We start from the raw sequence: 16,966 nt of genomic DNA on the forward strand, positions 1-16,966 counted from the left end.
AGCTCACAAAAGGGCTACGTATTTCAGCCTCGTAGACCGGGCTTTTAGAATCCCTATGACTAAAGCTAATTTAAACAAGGAGCTGAATACTATCCGCAATATATCCTATGCTAATGGCTACAAGGTCTCTTTCATCGAAAGTATAATCAATAAGATTAAACATCGTCTGCAAACCACGCTCACCAAAGATAAACAGTCAAAATTCCTATTCAACTTTCACATTTAATAACAACATTCACAGAGTCACTAATATATTCAAAAAGAATAATGTAAAGATATCTTTTCGCACAGATAACAAAAGTACCGAAGTTTTACACAATGCAGCTACTGTAAATAAATCTAACCCTTATCTTAGGTCAGGTGTTCATAGGTTCCAATGCAATGACTGTGGCAGCGCCTACCTAGGGCAAACTGGGCGCAACTTTAAGATAAGGTATGCCGAACACGTTAATGCAGTAAAATATAATAGATTCTCCGCTGTGGGACAACATATCCATGAGCTAAGACATAATTTTACAAACTTGGAAAAAGACATTAAAATATTAGAGATTTTGAGCAAGGGACCATTGCTGGACGCTACTGAATTATGTTACATTCATATAGACCAATATTTTAACGCTAACCTCAATCTCAATGATATATCTGAAACTCCAAAAGTTCTCGTTGATTTCCTGATAACATTTTAAAAAATGTTCAAATCCCAAACAAGAATTTAATTTTACGCATAATTCACAATAAGTTCTCCCGATATTCGTTCCGTAGTCCACGCCCACCAGACTCCCTCCACACGCGCGCCCCACATACATCGTTTCAACCCACCCCTACTTCCCCTCTTTAGCTACTGTACGTCCGATCATGCAAACCTGCTCAGAGCCTTCATTGTTCATTGAGCGCGGCTAGCAATAGCATCGTCTCACGGCATTTTGAGGTGAGTCCTACATACAATCACTTTATCATTTTGCTGATTAGAGCCATAACACATTCAACACTGGATCGTTAACCGCGTTTTAATATATTTACAGGTTCCGCATTGAACCAGGAAACATTGGTTTCACAAACATCACAAGAAACTACTTTAATGTTTCCACCTCATAGGCCTAAGACATAGAAGATTTTATGCAGAAAATTCCATATGACCAACCTTCACGTTTTTCGAGATGTTTCAGCAGTATACAAGTTGTAGTGAAATGGAACACAATATTTTATCTATCGCCCAACAAATTTAAGGACTCCACAACTGCTTGATCATAAGAATATCATTTAACCAATGAACTTTTATCATACGACTGACTAGCAAGTCTTTTACTTGTCATAATAGTTTTTAATGAGTTAAGGTTTTAATTATAGATTTAACTGGATTTCATGCCAAACATTTTAAGACATGTCATGAATTTTAAGGTTGCCTATTTTCTGAAAAAGCTGAAGATGACGCAAATCCGCGTCGAAACTAGTCCTGTGAAATTTAATATGTTGTAATTGTATAACAGCATTAAAATTGTATTGAATAGGTGGAAATATCAAGTTTATTTATTGTAATTCTTGGTTCAATACGGAAAAATGAAATTTCTTACGTTAACAGTGTGGAAGACTTCGTGCGCAACTGGCTGGTGACACGACCCTGTTCTTTTTGCGATGAGGGCATCAGAAAGCTGCTCATATGCTGGGACAAATGCATTTCCAAAGCAGGAAACTATGTGGAAAAATAAATTGTAATTGCCTTGTGTTTTTCAATAAATGAATTTAAATAAGAAATAAAATCCTGTTTATATTTGATCCCCACTCGTACTATCTAATAAACTAACCACACGATAATTCTGAACTGCACTTAGGTGTATCCTAGTTATAAAAAGGTTAACTGAAACAAGAGAACTTGAAGTCAAAACTAAATACTTGATAATGAGATAGATTATTATTCTTTTTCTACCCATGTGCTAACAAAAAATAAAACTGCCCTTAATTGCTGAAATATAAAAAATACGAGGGAAGATGTCTAAAACAGTGACTCAATAACTTTTCTAGAAACTATACCTCAGACTGAACCACAAATAGGGTATTGAATTATATGAATCTGCTGATTTACTAGACTGTATGCCCACAGCGGAATATTTGAATCAGATGAGCAGCAATAATTACTAACAATGAAAGACCGTTATCTATCTTATCAATATACAGCCTATAGTCTCTTGAAGTCTATTTTCTTAAACTGAATTTACAATGCTTGCGGTAGAGTATTTATTAAATGTAAATGCAGAAAATGCTGACGGTACAAATCTGTATAATAATCTGTCTTTATAAGTATCCTACCAACAACACTATAGATATTTAAACCCAAAAATGGATTATTATTTCCTAATTCCCCCAACTGAGATACAAACCAAAGTAAACATAACCTATGTAGCCTACAGTTTGTAATCTACCTAACACAAACAGAACTACTCAATATAACATTAATATAAATACCACTAATCTTGATTGCTACCAACAAACACTAAACCATGAATATTTATTGCACTAAATGAAAAAACACACACACACACACACACACACACACACACACACACACACACACACACACACACAATCTCTCTCTCTCTCTCTTTTAACAGGTATTAACTACTTTATCACTACAATACAACAGAGCACTTTCAACAGCCAACACATTTGATTACATATAATTTTTTTTATTTTTATATATTTGATTACATATAAATCCTAGCTCTGGTTATGATGAGCTATGAGAGCAATAGATGACTCAGAAAAGTTTCCTTTGAACACTTCAAACTTTTGCTTGATGGTAACAGTTCTGTAATATTATTCTTAATGCAAAAATTTTGAACATATGAAAGCCACTTTGGATATATGACCAATAAAAAACTAACTGCACGTCTGTTTCTTTGCAAACCCACCACAACTGAGTTAAGAACACTCGTCCTGGTGAAAAACTCATCAATAAAATCTTCTAAATATAATTCAGGATCAATTTCCAGAGCAACAAGAATGCTTCGATATTCTGAAGGAAAGAAGTCACGAAAGTTTCTATTTTGGCATTGCTCTTTTATGAAGTCAGTAAAATTCCTAATAAAAGCAAGTACATTTGAATTAACATTTGATATCAACAATAACTGATGCAAAATAGACATGCTTCTGCAAAAAATTTTTGGAGATTTTGAACAGAGGCAGATATATGACTGCACATCGTATGATTGTAGAATTTCATAAATATTTTCAGTTTCTTTTGATTCTACAGCTTCTTGAGCCAGATTCAGAAGGGTGCCTTCTAGGCATATTGGCAGGACTAAGCATATTTCTTCCAAAGTGTCAGAATATAACGGAACAGAATCTGAAAAATGAAAAGAATAAGAGACAAAGTTAATTTCTTGAATTTTAGTTCTGTTTTTTTACCAGGTAATAATATTATGACAAAGTAACAATGGTATAAAGTGATCAAATTTTGGTCCAAGGATTACACAAATAATTTAACTTAAACTGTAACTGGAATTATGTCTGTGTTCTTTAGTGTGATATTGGTAATTTCTTGCAATATAGGGTAACAATTCTGACTGTTGTTTTGAGAGGCAAAATTTGATTGCTAGAGCCCAGATGTTCAAGCACTTAAAATTGTTAAATTAGACAGACAAAACAGCAGAGAGAACATGTAAAATAGGTGCTAGAAATTTTAAAAAGGCAATTTAAAATATATAACTTATTAGATATACTGATAATATAAACTGAATTTTCATACATTATACAGCCAGGCTGAATAGCCCAGGTGGCCGAGCACTGGCCTTCTAAGCTCAAGTCGGTGGGTTTGATTTCAGTTAGGACTGATGGTAACTGAAGGTGCTCAAATACGCCAGCGTTGTATCAGTAGATTTACAGGCACATAAAAGAACTCCTGTGGGCCAAAATTCTGGCACCTAGCCATCTCCAAATAATGTAAAAGCAGTTAGCGGGATGTAAAACCAATAACATTAATTATTATCATACATATACATCAGGGACCTTCAAGTGGCACACTTCGGTCCAGATCCGGACCCCAGGACTGACATGATTTATACAATGTCAAGAGTAAGAAAGAAAGGGAAAAAATTATGACTAAAAACAGTAAAAAATATTTTAGAGAATAATGTTCAACATGTGTGTCCTCTGGCCTAGAACAATATTTGCTCCACAGAAGACAGTACCGTATCTTGAAGATATTAGAGAGAACAGGTTTTATATTTGCTCCTATGCTGTTCTTCACAGAGTCCATCCATCGTAATCTTGGTCTCCCTCATCCTCTCTGACCAGTCATCTGTCTTTCAGTGCTTGTCCCGGCAGTCTTTCTTCCGCTTGACATGTTCAATTCACCTGCCTGTACTCTACTCTACTGGATCTCCTCTATGGTCACACCTAAAGGCTTCCGAAAACATAGCTGTAACATCCATAAGATCTTTCCCATGTCTTTTCTCCACTAATAAGTGATCAATCAACGTTTTCGTTCTTGTGTCTGCCCCATCCATACCTGGTTATCTTCCAGCTATTTTCCTTCTTGAACCATATGTTTCCTATTATTAGTTAGTTCCCCTGGCAGAAGTCCATTAAAGTATCCCCTTCTTAATTCTTGTTGCCATACCCATATGGCCCCAGAATCTCTTCTCTTCCCACTTGTGCATTCAGATATCTCATAATTACTTCCTTGTCTTCTATGTATTTCTCCACTTCTTCAAGGAATTGTTCTGTATTCTCTTCTTTATTTCCAGTTTGTGGAGCATGTACTTGGAACAGATGTCGTGTTCTTTCTAATGATAATTTCTATTCTGTATACTGCATCCTGTTCTCCACTGCAAAACAGCCTATACCCTTCCTTAAGTTTTCTTTCCTCTCATCCTCTCCAGTTTGGAAGACTACCCTTTCATGAACTCTCAGCCCTTCGGTCTTGTCTGTCAGGGTTAGGATGCTGACTGTCCTGATTTGGATATATTGTGATACTGGTGGCCCATTTGTCACAGCACCCCCAGTGTCTAAAGAACTGCGCGTCACCTACAAGGGACGCCCTAGCATTTTCCGAGGTCGCACCATATCTGCACTCGATTTTTAGGCTGTATTACGATAGGTTTGCCACTCCCAAGGGCATTTTGGAGATGCTGTCAGCAGGTGATGAGGCTATTCTTAACATGGAGTACAGATGCCTTCTGCAGCCGCAGTGGTCAGATGAACGCCAAACTCGAATCAGTGATCTAATGAAAATCTACTGGATCAAATGAAAATTGAATAAATGCCAGAATGTATAATGAAACTTAGCATGGTCCCTACTTGTCCAATTTGCAAATAATATTAATAATAATAATAATAATAATAATAATAATAATAATAATAATAATAATAATATTAAAATCATCATCATCATTGGGCCAGAGCCACGGAACCGTTCCGTGCTTCATATTGGTGGACCAAATGCCGGACCACGGAACTGTTCCGTTGTCTCACTCTACTACGTAATTCAACTTTACCTCAAGAGATGGCAGAGTGAGTTGCATTTGTGATTTGTGTAGGGACTCTTTCTTTGCAATGTTATATGCTTTTTGCTAATATACTGTATATCAATAGTGTGCTTGGTAATATTAGTTTGAAGTGGGCTATCTCTAGACTTTGAGATTCGCTTGTAAACAATATGGCTGCCAGTAACGATCTGAAATTTACCAATATATAACCCCTTTTAATAAGAAATGATGATTAGGAATGCCATTTTCTCAGTGAAATTAGTAGTAATATTAGTAATAGTGTGAACAATGCTCCCGAAGAACAAATAGAAGTGGAATTCGAAGAGAAAGTGCTAGGAGAAGACTGTGTTATGACTCAGCAGGCAGACTGAGTACGGTCCCGTGATGCTAATAAAATAAAATGTTTTTAATGTATTCCTTGTTCTGCAGTTTGTGGTATTAAAGCCATTTATTTTCATGTATATTTAAATCTTTAATGGTCTTGTAAGTAAGAAATTTCTCATGATATGAAGCAACACTATATTTCTTCCAAAATAATCCCAGCCCCAATGCAGTTTCAATCCAACAAATATGCAGGGCTCAATGGGTTAACCTGGGGATAGATGCTGCTTGATGAGTGAGTATCATTTCCTACAGTGAGAGGACCATGACCCCACCTAAAAGGACCGATCCACCCAAAGCCGTTGGTTCTCTTAGGAGGTCGAATTATTTCTTGCTGTCTGTCACTCAGTGCAGAGTCGCTGGCTGTACAGTCTACTCTATTAATAATAGTAATAAGTATGAGCAAACAGAAAGATTGTCCACAACATATTTGGCCCAAAACTATAAAAACAGGATCTATGTCAGAAAATCCAGACAAAATATCTACTCTAAGGTAGTGAAATCACAGACACGCGCAAACGCATTTTTAACAATTTTGTCTCAAAACCAAAAACAATTCCCTGATACATTGATGTCAAGAAAGACCTCAATGAAATTGGTCTACAACCAGAACACACGCATAAACAAGACCTTTTCAGTACAAGCATCATGACTTTTGGGATTTTCCAAGATGAGAAATGGACAACTGGTGCAAAGTGGTCAGATGAATGCCAAACTCGAAACAGTGATCTAATGAAAATGAAAATTGAATAAAGCCAGAATATACAATGAAACTTAGCATGGTCCCTACTTGTCCGTTTTGCAAATAAATAATAATAATAATAATAATAATAATAATAATAATCATCATCATCATCATCATCATCATGATAAAACAGAAGCTCCGCAAAAGGCGATGACATCACTGGAACATGATGTAATGGAAAGTTACCTGTAAACTAGCCAGCTCATTACTGCTCATTAAACAACCCCTAAATAATTTCCTAAGACAATTTCAAATAAAACAACAATAATAATAATAATAATAATAATAATAATAATACAAGTACAATTCTGCAAAAGCCAATGATGTTGCCTGAGTATGACATAACAGAAAGTTATCAACAAACAAGCCAGCTGGTCTCACACCAATGACAGAGGATTGCACCATTGCAGAGAATGATCGATTGATCAATCAATCAATCAATCAATCAATCAATCAATCAATCAATCAATCAATCAATCAATCAATCAATCAATCAATCACCACAGATCCGCACCTAGGGCTATCACGGAGGTGGCAGATTCTCTATCAGTTGTTTACCTCAACTTTTCTTAAATGATTTCAAAGAAGTCAGAAATTATCAAACATCTCCCTTGGTAAATATTTCCAACCCCTAATTCCTCTTACTACAAACAAATATTTGTTCCAACTTGCCTTCTTGAATTCGAAATTTATCTTCATATTATTATCTTTCCTACTTTTAAAAACTCCATTCAAGCTCATTTGTCTTCTAATTTCATTCCACACCATATCTTCATTGACAGCTTGGAAAATACCGTTTAGGCCTATTTGTATTTATATCATATAATTTTTGAGGGAAGTCCACCTTTTCAATACTAAACAATGTATTACTTATTAGAAGGAATATTCAATTATATGTCAAGTAAGACATGTTTCATCCTTTTATCTAGGAGGAGAAACAGTCAAGTTGCCTATATAAGTCAAATGTGCTGCTATTGTCATAATGCACTTAAAAAATACAACTAATTATACATTAAAACCTTTTTTGTCCATAAGATGTGTTTGTAAGTTGTGTTGACATATTTGAACGTAGTCGGAAATAACACTCTTGGTTAGGTGAGGTATTGCATTTGAATGTGTAGCTCATTGGACTGAAATAACACCTTTGAAATTAAGTGAAGAAAGTTCTTGAAAAAAAAATCAAACTGATAGAATGGCAATGGAAAACTTGAAGAAAATGTGTAACGTTGAATGATTACATTGAGGAGAAGTCTAAAAAGGAAAGAATTAAGGCAGAAGCAAAAAAAAAGAATATTAATTGTTTTTGTATTGAAAACAATGTGTGAGTATTCACTCTCCCACTCCACCCAGTTATGCTCCCCTCCTTGTCCCTCTACCTCCCTCTATATTGAAGCTGCTTGCTGCAGCAATCCTGTCACTTGTAGTCCTTCATAAGCTTGCTAGCGCGTCAGCCAGCAAAACAGGACAAGCAGGGAAGTGAGTACTCACACTAAAGGAGTGTCTTTTTTATTTTTTTTATTTTTAAGACTCTTCTCAATGTAATAATCCATTCAATGTTACGGATTTTCCTCAAATTTTCCATCACTTTTCTACCAGTCTGATTTTCCTTCAAGAACTTACTCCACTTAATTTCAGAGGAGTTCCACAGTCTAAAATGCAACACACATTCAAATGCAATGCCTTACCTCAATAAGAGCGTTATTTCCCAGTACATTCAAATTTGTCAACACAACTTACAGAGAAAAATGTTTTTTAATATATATGGTAATTAGCTGAATTTTTTAAAAGTGCATTTATGACAATAGCATCAGATTTGCTTATATAGGCACCTTGACTGTTTCCCCTCAACATCAAGTGTTATGCTTTTTAAGACTTTTAAGTGAAACAACGCTAAACTTCAAAATGCTACGTTTTTAAGACTATAAGTGAAAAATAATGTTTTTGTATAACGTATCATTTTAAGCAATCTATTTAATTCCTCAATGTATATCTATTTATATTTTTGTAATTTGATTTCAGTTTGTGTGTAGCTGAAGATGTCCTAGATGAAAGGATGAAAAATGTCCTACTTGACATAACTGTCTATTCCTTTAATAAGTTTACTATTACTAATAATTTAATGTGTTTACTACTGAAAAGATGGACTTTTCTCAAAATTTATATGATATAAATATTCATTGTCAATACCCGCTTCAACCATGAAATTTATTTTATGTAATGTAACATACCGATTAGTCGAAGAGTTCCTCTCCTTACTCCTGAGTCTTCCCAGTCCAAAGTTTGCAACATTTTTGTAACACTACTCATTTGTCAGAAATCATCCAGAACAAATTGTGCTGCTTTCTACTGGATCTCTTCCAGTTCTCGAATCAAGTAATCCTGGTGAGGGTCCCATACACAAGAACCACACACTAACAGAAGTCTTGCCAACTTATACACCTCCCCTTCATGTCTTTACTAAAATCCCTAAATATCCTGATAACCATATGAAAAGATCAGTAACCTTTATTTACAATCCTGTTAATATTGATATTGATATATTGATTTATTATTTTTCTCCAGATCTACAGTAACAATAACTATTGATCCGTTAAAAGAGAAAAATAACAATGTCCAGCTTAAGCCAAAATTCACACTCTATGTGCTGTACAGAAAAGGAAAAGAAAATAATGTACGGAATGAACAGAAAATGAATAGAACAATTTAGTAAAATAATGATACTTCTTGGACATGGCATGAATACCCCAGGATACTCCGGAAACGTGACGCCCCAAATGAAGGTCACCACGGTAGTCATCCTCGGCCTCTTCATGTCACATCCAACTTCTCCCCTGAATATTTCTATTGTTTTCCCAGAATATGCAATTTAAGCTGTATTATGAATGTCACAGACCTTCGTGCCCCTGCTGAGTAAACACGCGAACCTTTGCACATTCCATTCCTCCTACATTTCCTCTACTTGACTCCCTCTGAGTTGCTGATTCCATACTTCCGTTGCACACACATTCTGCTACTACGTACTCTGCTCACGTTGCAACTTTATCACTGCACTACTTATCTGTTCCTGCTCGTCTTATTCAACCATGCTTAATCTAATTTAAATAATCATATACAACCAACTTTGCTTACCGATCTACCATTAATTAATGAATCACTTACCAATACCATTTAAACTGTGCTGCCTCTCTTATTATCCATCCATCATCATCCTGTTAATATGATTACCCCAATGAAGATCTTTCCTTATAAAAGTATTAATACCTAGGTACTTACAGTGATCCCCATGAGGTACTTCCACTCCATCATCACCCCAACTGAAACTGAGAGGGCTTTTCCATTTGGTAAAACAACCTGACTTTTTATCCTGTTCACCTACATACCATTGTCTGCTGTCCATCTGACAACAATGTCTAGGTCCTTTTTAAGTCACTCACAATCCTCCAAATTATTTATTACTCTATACAGTACAAAATCTGCAAAAAGCCTCATCTGTGATTCCAGTTATTTACTCATATTATTTATATCTGAAGGGTACATAGCAAGAAGGTGGATTGTAAACTGTCCATGTTGAAGTTAAAGTTTACACCTTTAATAACTTCTACAATACTAAATGTACAAGAACAGCTGTACATGTCTTATTTAGCCTAATGAGTTAGAATTGTTTCTAAATAATGCTCAGAAGCACAAAAATTCTGGTTAAATTAAAGTAATATTATAAAATAATATAACTACATGCTTGTCGCTAAAATAATGGAGAATGTCAGTAGTATCTGACATTCAAAGCATACCCTATGACACAGCTCAACAATCCATCAAGCTTCTACTGGCTTTTAGTATTGATCTAAGTGACCTTTAATATCATTAAATACAGGGTGATTAAAAAATAGTATTACAAACTTTGGGCATGGGTTCCTTACACCAAAACAAGGACAAATGTTCATGTAAACATATGACCCAAAATCCTTCATTTTTGATTTATTAAAGTTCAAAATGTTATTAATGAAAGAACATTTTAAAGTGACAGATTAATCTGTTTTTGACATTGACAATGTCAGCCTGTTAGGAAGTGTTTAACACACAAACTCATATAAAATATTCAAAATGTCCTCCCTTTCCGTCCAGACTGTTGCACCCTTTAAATACTTCCTGACAGTTTCGAATGGTTTTGCAACCTTCCATGACACGTCGAAGAAGAGTTTCTTCATCTGGGTTGTCTGCTGCATAAACCAATTGTTTAAGGTGCCCCCAGAGATAAAACTCCAAAGGATTGAGGTCGGAGAACATGCAGACCATGGAACTGGTCCTCCTCTACCTATCAATCTGTCATGGCAGATACCAGCCAGTTCAACTCTAACAATGAGACTAAAAGATACTGGAACCCCATCATGCATAAACCACATGTTTCTTCTTATTTGCAGGGGCACATCTTCCAGCAAGTCTGGGAGAGTGTTTTGAATAAAGTCCCTGCAGACAGCACCTGTAAGTTGTACTGGGAGAAAGTATGGACCTACCAGACAGTCACCTACAATTCTAGCCCACACATTAATCCTAAACTGATGCTGATGCTGAAGTCTAGCCTGAACTGTAGCACAAGGATTAAGAACTGCCTATGTGTGTTGGTTGTGGAAGTTTGTTATTCCATCTCTTCCAAATGTTGCCTCATCTGAAGAGACAAACAACGGATTGGCAGTTTGTGCAAGAAACCATCGGCAGAAGTTCTCCTGTGGTGGGTAATCGGTGGGCGAAAAGCCTTGCACACGTTGAAAATGATATGGACACAGGAGCTGCTCATGAAGTATCCTCCATGCTGTACTTTGAGATGTACCACATCCCATGGCCACTTGCTTTGTGCTAATATCTGGATCTTCTTCGACAGACTGGGTAATGTGTTCTTCCTGGTCAGGTGTACGAGCAACTCTTGGTCTTCCTCAATCAACTGTCTGTAGTGCTACGGATCCTGTCTCAGGAACGCGAGCGATAAACACCAGGCAAGTTTGGGTGATTCGGCTGTCTTCGGTCTGGAAACAACCTCTGATACAGCCGTGCAGCCTCGTGTCCATTACCATTCGCGCGGCCGTACATAAATATCATGTCTGCCTGCTCACGAAATGAATACCCTGCCATGGTTGAAAGAAATACGTTCACTGTAACATGTACACAATTGAAACGTTAAAGACAAACTAACAGGTACACTTTCAGCAACTCACTACATGTAGACAAATGACAAATTAAAAAAGTAAAAAAGTCTCCACCGCAACACATTGCCATCTACATAGGATACAATGAGTCAAAGCCTTCTATGAATAAGTGGATAGATAAATGCAGTTGTATGGTTGACCTGGAAAGTTGTTGAACGTAACATAAATTTTCGTTAATAAATTAGTAACACAAAAATGAATGATTTATGGACATGTATATATGAACTGTTTTTCTTGGTTTGGTGTAAGGAACCCATCTCCAAAGATTTTAAAAATATTTTAGAATCACCCTGATATAAGGCTTGCAAATTTGTTTTGAAAATCCTTTACTATTGCTTCCCTATCAGCTTCCTCTGTGAGGCAAGTCATTTATGGGTATAAAACACACATATTATCAGTACCGGTACCAAGTTATAAAATTCAGCTTCAATTGCATATGAGTGCACACTCAGAATTAAGTGGATCTAATTTCATATTTCTAAGTTTAGCCAAATGTACTTTACACATCCCTGCACAGATATTCATAATTTATGTTAAACTTCTTCCCGAATATCTTTCTGTAGTTATCATACAATCATGCATATCATACAATACCGGAATGTTGGGATGCCCTTCCACGTACAAAGATGGACCCATTTTACCTACCAATAATAATTAACGTTATTGGCTTTACGTCCCACTAACTACTTTTACAGTTCTTGGAGACATCGAACATTGAGGTGCCGGAATTTAGTCCCCCAGGAGTTCTTTTACGTGCCAATAAATCTACCGATACAAGGCTGATGTATTTGAGCACCTTCAAATACCACCGGACTGAGCCAGCATCGAACCTGCCAAGTTGGAGTCAGAAGGCCAGAGTCTCAACCGCCTGAGCCACTCAACCCAACTTACCTACAAATTGTTAACCCAGAGGGCGAGATGGCTGTGCGGTAAGGGGCATGCAGCTGTAAGCCTGGATCCAGGAGATAGTGGGTTCGAACCCAACTGTCGGCAGCCCTGAAGATTGTCTTCTATGGTTTCCAATTTTCACACCAGACAAATGCTGGGGCTGTACCTTAATTAAGGCCATGGCTGCTTCCTTCCCACCCCTAGGCCTTTTCTATCCCATCGTTGCCATAAGACCTATCTGTGCTACGGAAAACAAATTGTGAAAGAAAGAAAAAAAAAAAGAAAATAATGTTAACCCAACCTACACAGACTACAATTTCTCAACTGTTAGACACTCTAGTAAAGATAATGTGTGTGAATCATGGAAAGTGTCATAGCACTGCCTATCCTTGAAACACTGTATATGATGTTCAATAGACCGACGAGTTAATACTGAATGGTTTCTGTGCAAATTTTTACTACCAAAATTCACACATTCTGCTACATACACAGGTTGACATTCTCCTTTCTTCTGATGTACAACACAGACATTCCCCATTCTTAATGTGAATATGTTTTTTGAACTGATTTATATCTACATGCTCCTTCCCTTTTCCATGTCAAAGAACTTCTCCAATAATTATTCTGCCCTTTGCACAAACACACACACACACGCACGCACGCACGCACATGCACACACACACACGCGCGCGCGCAAGATACCTGTGCTTCGCTATGGCTTTAAAGTAAAAGTTATTATTCCAAGTTTTACATTTTGGAGAGTCCACTGTCAGCTGTGCCTGTAAAATATGTCTTCAGTTCGTACGTCAAACGGTTTTGGGGGAATGAATATTTATTTTATAATCTATCACTCACTTGAACCTCATACGGAAGAATTTGAATGTTCTAAACCATATCCGATTTAACGTCTAGGACAGAAAAGTGACCAACAGGTGAAATTTTGATTTTATACGTCGAACAGTAATGGAGGAATGCTTAAAATTTTAAGGGGTGGATGTTTTGACATATTTATTAACATCTAGGATATAGAAGACCACCCTTCATTTAAAAAAAAAAAGAGTTATGTATGTGCCTGAAATGGTTTTGGAAGAATGGATATTGTGTTTTTGAGAGTCAGCTACCATCTACACCTCTTAGGGGAGAAATGTTTTGAAGTATACGGTATTTTACACCGAGGACATAAGAGAAGACCCTTCTCGTAAAATTACAACTTTGTACGCCAAACGATTTTGGAGGGATAATTTATTTTACGGAGGGAGCTAAACTCATTTGACACTTTAGCAGTGGAACATTCCAAAATATTTCCTATTTCACACCTAGGATTTAAAATATATACCGCTATTTGGAATTTTGTCTTCGTACGTTAAACCGTTTTGGAGGAAGGAATTAATATATTCGTTTTCAAACTATAACTCCCATTTAACTCTCTGAGGGGATAAATTTGTTTCAAACCTTCTGTTATTTAACACCTAGGATATCATTTGACATTTTAACTTCGTAATTCAAACAGTTTCATATAAACGTATATTTTTGTCATCATTCCTCATCCCCCAGTCAAAACCCCTTAGCAGTGTATTGTTTTAAGTCCACATCTTATCTGTAACCTCATAAAAGGAATTCAACTCCTTTTACTCCCCCCTTAAGTTGATTCCCTCCCCACCAATAAAAAATGCGTGTTTATTTTTAATGCATATTCCAAATACCAATTTCCGCATCCATAACATCCTTCATTTTTGTAATAAAAGTATCCTCATACAAAAAATTAGACTCATTTTCCAATTCATTTACCCACCCTTAATTGGATTTTCCGAAAACATAAGAATATGTGTTTCTTTATTTTTAAAGGAGATTCTAAATACCAATTTTCACATCTGTAACATCTTCAGTATTTGATGTATTATAAGTATTCCCATAAAAAGCATTCAAATAAGTTCACTTCTCTTCACCCACCCCATACACTTAAGTGGATTTTCTGAAAAAAAAAAAAAACCATGTTAATTTCACAAACATTTCTAATATAATTTGAAAGAATGCTTTCCCAGAGCTACATGCAATAGATGTCAAGCCGACTGGTCTGTAATTATCTGCTTTACATAAATCATCCTTTCCTTTGTACATAGGGGCTACTAAAGCAACTCTCCATTCATTTGGCATAGCTCCTTCATGCAAACAGTAATCAAATAAGTATTGCATATGGTAATATATCCCACCTCAAACCTTATCAATTCCACGTGCTTTTCTAGTTTTCAACTTTTGTACCTTTTTGTAAACATCCTTGTTATCATAGGTAAATATCAGTACTTTGCTAATACTGTATTAGTTTCTTCTTCTACTTACCTGATGCAAATGTAGTAGACTGATATAACTTGAAAGCAACATTCTTTAATCCATGGATAAATAATGCAAGTATCGAGCTCAAATTATTATTATTATTATTTTTATGATTATGATTGTTATTATTATTATGACTTGTGAGGCATGGCTATTAAGTGTTTACATCCATTTAGTATTAGTATTTACGTAGTTGTGACATATGTATGGACGATACGATAGTATTATTGGTGAGGTTTTTTCATTAAGCATGTGTTGTATATACATACATACATACATACATACATACATACATACATATATACATACATACATACATACATACATATATATATAAGTTTAGTTAATGTAAGAACCTGCAATTAATAATATATAATTTATTATTACCTATATATATGATATATATGATGTATAATCCACAGTAACACTGTGCAACACACTGTAACATCCAGAATAACGTATCTTTGACACTAGATGGTTATAGAATGTTCTTTACATTGTCAATATGTATTAGGCACTCTAGAATTTATGAGAAAAGGTGTTGTGTAACATCCTTCTAGAAGCCTGGTCAGGCAACCTATATAAAGAGACAGTCTCGATGGTGGAGTTGAGTTATTGTTTAGCTGGAGTTGCTTTTGTGAGCTCGTGGTGTGATTCTGACCACATGTTATTGTAACAGTCAAATGTTTTTCAAGATGGCAGTCGCATTCTTCTTATTCTCCATAGTCTTGTTTTGTTTATGATAGCAGTTGATTAGGTTATGTGTGTATAATGTGATGATAAGTTCTAAATAAATGAGTGTACATAACTCACAGTATTTTGTGTGCATCTTTGTGAATACAACAATCTAACTATCTTTACACACTGGTGACTGGTGACTAAATAACTCTGCCTTCTGTAAATCTTCGCATATACACTCCCTTTGTTCAGTGAAGATTACTGGAATGTCCTTTCTGAAAACTGTTTCTGCCCTAAAGTATCATTACACACCCTTCCATTTTTTGACAAAATTCATATGACTGCCAGTTATGTTTCCCATCAACTCCTCCATTGTCTGGTCCCAAGTCTGGAATGGGAAAGGAGGAGGGTGAGCTGGCTTGGCAACCAGCTGTAAAAACAGCTAACGCTGAGTGTCTGTAAATAACTTGACCCCCATTAGGGGCTAATGACTTCGGGTGGATGAGGCCCTTTGGGTGAGGTGATGGTCCCCTCAGTGTAGGAAATGACACTGGAACCCATCATCTGTGTCTTTGGCCCAACGGCAAAATTGACGGAGGAACCTCCTTTTTGTGGTTCTCATCAGTCGTGGAGGCGGATGATGTCATGCCAGATGGACTGGCTGTGAAGGCGCAACTCAATGGTATTTCGAGTCTGCAGAAGTCTGTTGCAGTCGTGGTATTAGAACCTGCATGTCACATTTTGTTTGTGGCGCAGGGTATAGTTCCAAGATCATAATGTGTGGGTCACTTCCTTGCAAGCTGCGACCCACCTTAAACAAAATCCTGTTTGTGGCAATTTTTCCTGCTGTAACCCCCTTCAACTCAAGTCCAACGGCGATGGGATAAGGATGGTGGAGGCAGGTTTTCGGGTGAAACTGGAAGCCTCTAGTTCAGACTTGCACGTTGGCAGCAGATGTGTGATGGTCGTCTTTCTGAGACCCCGTGATTACTCAGGAATTCAGTCCTGTATCTGTGTTTGGGCAGGCCTATTTTAGATCACCACTGTCCACTCTGAATGGGGAAGGCGCTAGAAAATGTGGGCTAAACATCGGTAGTCACACTCTCAGCCGGCAGGGAGGCCGCACCCAGCGGGTAACCCTTTATGCGGTCGAAAAACGAATAGATTACCAAAACTTTGATTGTAGAAACCTGGAATGTTCGAACCCTACTTGATTTGAAAGACAATAACAGATATGAGAGAAGAACAGCGCTTGTCACCCA

At 36.5% G+C, this 16,966-nt stretch overlaps 1 protein-coding gene across 5 annotated transcripts in view; it reads right to left on the reverse strand.

The window, feature by feature from the left end:
* Positions 1-2,713: 2,713 nt before the first annotated feature.
* The window catches only part of LOC136863235 (uncharacterized), a 150,668-nt gene continuing 136,415 nt past the window's right edge, over positions 2,714-16,966 (reverse strand). For 4 of the 5 annotated variants that reach the window (XM_067139614.2, XM_067139615.2, XM_067139613.2 and 1 more), the window contains one exon: positions 2,714-3,340. In XM_067139614.2, the coding sequence (XP_066995715.2) occupies positions 2,733-3,340 (608 nt within the window). In that variant the 3' untranslated portion in view covers positions 2,714-2,732. The remainder of the gene's footprint in view (positions 3,341-16,966) is intronic. The other variant, XM_067139617.1, reaches the window with a different exon arrangement.

This window comes from Anabrus simplex, chromosome 2 (genome assembly GCF_040414725.1).
Source record: "Anabrus simplex isolate iqAnaSimp1 chromosome 2, ASM4041472v1, whole genome shotgun sequence".
Classification (NCBI taxonomy): domain Eukaryota; kingdom Metazoa; phylum Arthropoda; class Insecta; order Orthoptera; family Tettigoniidae; genus Anabrus; species Anabrus simplex.